This window comes from Dipodomys ordii, unplaced genomic scaffold (assembly GCF_000151885.1).
Source record: "Dipodomys ordii isolate 6190 unplaced genomic scaffold, Dord_2.0 Scaffold6, whole genome shotgun sequence".
Taxonomy (NCBI): Eukaryota; Metazoa; Chordata; class Mammalia; order Rodentia; family Heteromyidae; genus Dipodomys; species Dipodomys ordii.
In genome coordinates this window covers 13,392,315-13,396,839 of record NW_012267222.1, presented here as the reverse complement: position 1 = coordinate 13,396,839, position 4,525 = coordinate 13,392,315, and the positions used below count along the sequence as shown (strand labels likewise).

Here is a 4,525-nt window from a genome sequence, read left to right as displayed (position 1 = left end):
AGAGTCTTTTTTTTTTTTTTTGGTAGGTCGTGGGACTTAAACTCTGGGTTTGAGTGCTGTCCCTCAGCTCTTTAGCTCTAGACTAGTGCTCTACCACTGGAGCCACAGCACCACTTCCAGCTTTTGCTGCTTATGTGGTACTGAGGAATTGAATCCAGGGCCTCATGCCTCTACCACTGAGCCACCTTCCCAGCCCTCCCCCCTCCCAGATTTTTATCTTTAGCAAAAAGCTAGAAATGGAGGTGTGGCTTTAGTCTGAGTGGAAAAAGCTGAGCAAGAGCTTGAGGCCCTCAGATCAAGCTGCGGGACCATAAAAATAAATAGGGAATATGGCTTAGTGGTAGAATGCTTGCTTAGCATTCATGAAGTCCTGGATTCAATTCCTCAGTACCACATACACAGAAAAAGCCAGAAGTGGTGCTGTGGCTCAAGTGGTGGAGTGCTAGCCCTGAGTACAGAGAAGCTCAGGGACAGAGCCCAGGCCCTGAGTTTAAACCCCAGGACCAGAACAACAAATAAACATAGGGATAATGAGAAAAAGGCAGCTGGGTGCCTGTGGTGGTGACTCACACCTGTACTCAGGAGGCTGAGATCTGAGGATACGGTTCAAAGCCAGCCCAGGCAGGAAAGTCCATGAGACTCTTTTCTCCAATTAACCAATAGAAAACTGCTAATGGAGTTGTGACTCGAGTGGTAGAGCACTGATCTTGAGCTGGAGAGCTGAGGGTCAGTGCCCAGGCCAAGTTCAAGCCCCACAAACCAAAAAAAGAAAGAAAGAAAAAACATAAATACAAAGAAAGGCTCAGTCAACAGAGCTACATGAATCCATCCCATGGTGTTATCATTCAATCCCTGTTTTGATTGATGAGCCGTTCTGCCAGTCTGGAATATGGCCATAAACAAAGCCCAACCTAAATCTCAGCCTAAAGGATGACAGCAATACTAAGACTGCCAGGTACATTCAAGGAATAGGGAGGAGGCAAGTGTGGCCTGGGTGGAAAGTAAAAAGGAAGAGCTGCGGGAGATGAACTCAGAGGAGATGGGTGGAGGCGAATAAGCTTGCCTTGGGTTGAAGGAGCCTAGATGCTATGCAACCTCCCTCCATAAACACCCTCCTCTTCTCCCCACTCCAGCTCTCCCCTCCTAGGTGAGTCACTGGGGCTAGAAACGCCAGGTGTGACTGTGACCAAGTTTCTTAAGCACAGGCTCTGGGTCTGAGCCTCTGCCTGGGGGTTTTGTTTAAGGTCTGTGGAGAAAACCCCTCCGGCTTCCTCTCAATGAAGATCTGTGTGAAGTCAGTGCAGCTCATGGAACCCAGCAACTGCAACTCTCCTTCCAGGTCTGGGTCATCTTTATGTCCTGGTGCTGTTGCTGTGAGCCAAGCTGGGACGTCACATGGTACATGCTCACTGAAGATCCCCCTCAGTTACTCTTACTCCACGTTGAACAGGAAGGCCTCAATTCTTCCTTGCCTCTGGGCTGCCTGGGGTCTTCTTTGAAGTTCAGTTAGATCATTGTAGGTTTGGATTTGCTTTGAACTGATTCACCATTTTGGCTTTTCAGGTCTGAGAGGGAAGCTGCAAGAGAACTGGAATGCAGTTCATGATTCCCTGAAAAAAAAAAACAAAACGAACACAGAGTTCAGTTCAGAGTCCAGCCAGTCAGTTCAGTTTGTTTTAACTTCAAGTCCCCAACTAAGGGGGCAGCCTTCTAGCATTTATGAATTTTCAACAAGCTTTCTAGATAAAGAAAGGAAATCGGGTTCTAAAGTTTGCAAGGACATTGCTGGGCCAAGATGGGAGATGAAAGCTGAGTGTGTGGTGCAAGTCTGTAACCTAGCAACTTGAGAGAAGAGATGGGACTTCGAGGTTTGAGGCCAGCCCAGGCATAAAAATTCAGGAGACTCCATCTCAATCAGTGGCTGGGTCTAGCAGGACAAGCCTGCTATTCAACTTACGGAGGGAGCAGAAGAGCTGGGTGCATTAGTGAGCCCCTGTCATCCTACATACAAAGGGAAGCAAAATGTAGAAGGATCACAGCTGCCTTTGGTCCACACTAGCCTGCCACCAAAAGTGGGATTCTATCTGAAAAATAACCAAGGCCAACAGGGAATGAGGTTGTGGCTCAAGTGGTCGAATGTCACGCAAGAGGCTGAGTTCAATTCCCAATACTACCAAAAGGAAAAAAAAAAAAAAGGAAGAAATAAAAAAAGATGGGGCCAGGGCTGGGAAGGTAGCTCAGTGGTAGAGCGCTTGCCTTGCATGCTTGAGGCCCTGGGTTCGATTCCTCAGCACCACATAAGCAGAAAAAAAAGCTGGAAGTGGTGCTGTGGCTCAAGTGGTAGAGCGCTAGCCATGAGCTGAAGAGTTGAGGGACAGCGCCCAGGCCCAGAGTTCAGGCCCCACGACTGGACCCCGCCCCCCCCAAAAAAAGACACAGCAACCAAACTAGAAAGACAGCCAACTAATAACTGGAAAAAAATAGTCACCAGCAATATATCAGATAAGGAGTTAATATCCAGTATACTCAGGGAACTCAAGAAACTAATCCCTCCCAAACTTAACAAACCAATTATTAAATGGGCAAGGGAACTAAAGCAAAACTTCTCAGAAGAGGTAAAATGGCAAAGAAGGGCTGGGAAGGTGGCTCAGTGGTAGAGCACTTGCCTTGCATGGGTGAAGCCTGGTTCGATTCCTCAGCACCACATAAGCAGAAAAAGAAAAAAGCCAGAAGTGGGCTGTGGCTCAAGTGGTAGAGCGCTAGCCTTGAGCTGAAGAGCTGAGGGACAGCGCCCAGGCCCAGGCCCCACGACTGGACCCCCCCCCCAAAAAAAAAGATGGGGCCAGGTGCCTGTGGTCTTGCCTCCCAGGGTCCTAGCTCCTTAGGAGGCAGAAATCTGAAAGTCATAGTGCTAAGCCTGTCTATGAGACTGATTTCCAATTAACCACTAAAAAGCCGGAAGTGGAGCTGTGGGCTCAACTGGTGGAAAAACCAGTCCTGAATGAAAAAGCCCAGTCCCTGCATTTTACTCCAGAGCCTGTGTCCACGGTCCTTCTAACAGAGTCCCTGTGGGAAAATCTGAGCGACAGGCTTTGGGGCAGAGGAAAAAGAAATGTTGCAGGTTTCACTGCACTTCCATTACCCATTTGATTTATTCTGGAAGATGCTAAGCCAGGATGTGGAGACAAACTCCCCCCCCCCCACCCCTGGCCCCGTATTGGCCCTGCTGGAATTCACACATCAACCCAGGAAATGGAGCACACGTCTGTGAATCAAATATTGGGGAAAGATGAGGAAGGACACAGAAGGCTTCCTGAGGAGGGGTGTGGGGGGAACCGGCGGACAATCCACCCAGGCAGCCAGCAGTGGCAGAACCGGCTTGGGGTGCTCAGTTAGCACTGCTGCGGGGGGGGGGGCAGGAACCAAGCCCAAGGCCCTAAGACCTGGTGGAGGGGGCGCCTCGTCAGAACTCCCGAGAAAGGAGGGCAGGGGGCCGCACCAGCTGGTGGTCCACAGAGGCTGGGGGGGGGCAGCCCTGAATCGGGGGCCGGGGGGAGACGGCAGGGTGGGGAAGGGCAGGGATCCTAGCTCAGTGTGTGCTGGCTTCCCATATGGAAGCGATCGGAGAGGAGGAAGAAGGAAAAGATACTTTGGAAGGAGACACAAACTTTCGGGAAAGTTTTCCTGACCAAGGCAGCCCTCCCTCCCCACTTTCCTCGAGACAGGGAGCCGGGCAGGCGGCCCCTGCAGTCCAGGGCGGTGGATGAGTCCAGGGGCTGCAGCCCCGGAGAGGGCGGGAGGCGCCCGCCGGCCTCGGGCGGGCGGAGGCATGAGGTCACCTGGCACCGAACCAGCAACAGCTGCGGAGGACTCGCGGGCGCAGCGGAGGGAGGCGGTGTCAGGCTCCGGCTCCCGGGGAAATTTCCCTCCGGACCCCCCCGGAGGCGTGGCTTACAGCCCCGCCCGCCACGCTGGGAGCCGGCCTGCCTAGCGCCCCACCGAGGCCACGCCCCCTCCGCAACCTCCCCGGCGCCTGAACGGTCCCCTCCGAATTCCCTCCCCCCCACCTCCCCCCGCCAACTGGCGCCGGAGCAGTCCCTCCGCTTCCCTCGCCCTAGGCCACGCCCTCGGCTCTCAGGCACGCCCATTTCCTCGGGAGAGTCCCGCCGCGCCCCGGGCCTTGGCCCCGCCCCCACAAGGCCCCGCCCCCGCCACGCCCCACCGTTTTTGAAGCGTCTCGGAGCGCCGCTGCCGCCTCAGAGTCGCGCGCGGACCGTGGGGCGGTACGGAGGCGTGGAGGCCGCGGCCAGCTCGACGCCCGGACTGTCCAGCGAGCGCAGCGCAGGAGCCCGCAGCCCGAGCAGCCCCGGAGCCGCAGCCGCAGCCGCGCCGAGCCTACCATGGCGTTGTCGATGCCGCTGAACGGGCTGAAGGAGGAGGACAAAGAGCCCCTCATCGAGCTCTTCGTCAAGGTGAGCCAGCGCCCGCCGCCGTCCCGCCCGGCCGAGCCCCGCGCGTCCGCCCG

The 4,525-nt window shown here is 54.8% G+C and overlaps 1 protein-coding gene across 1 annotated transcript in view; it reads left to right on the top strand.

Annotated features, from left to right (window-relative positions):
- Window positions 1–4,400: 4,400 nt before the first annotated feature.
- Clic4 (chloride intracellular channel 4) overlaps window positions 4,401–4,525 on the top strand; it is a 58,755-nt gene continuing 58,630 nt past the window's right edge. The window contains exon 1 of the mRNA XM_013032383.1: window positions 4,401–4,472. Coding sequence (XP_012887837.1) covers window positions 4,401–4,472 — 72 coding nt within the window. The remainder of the gene's footprint in view (window positions 4,473–4,525) is intronic.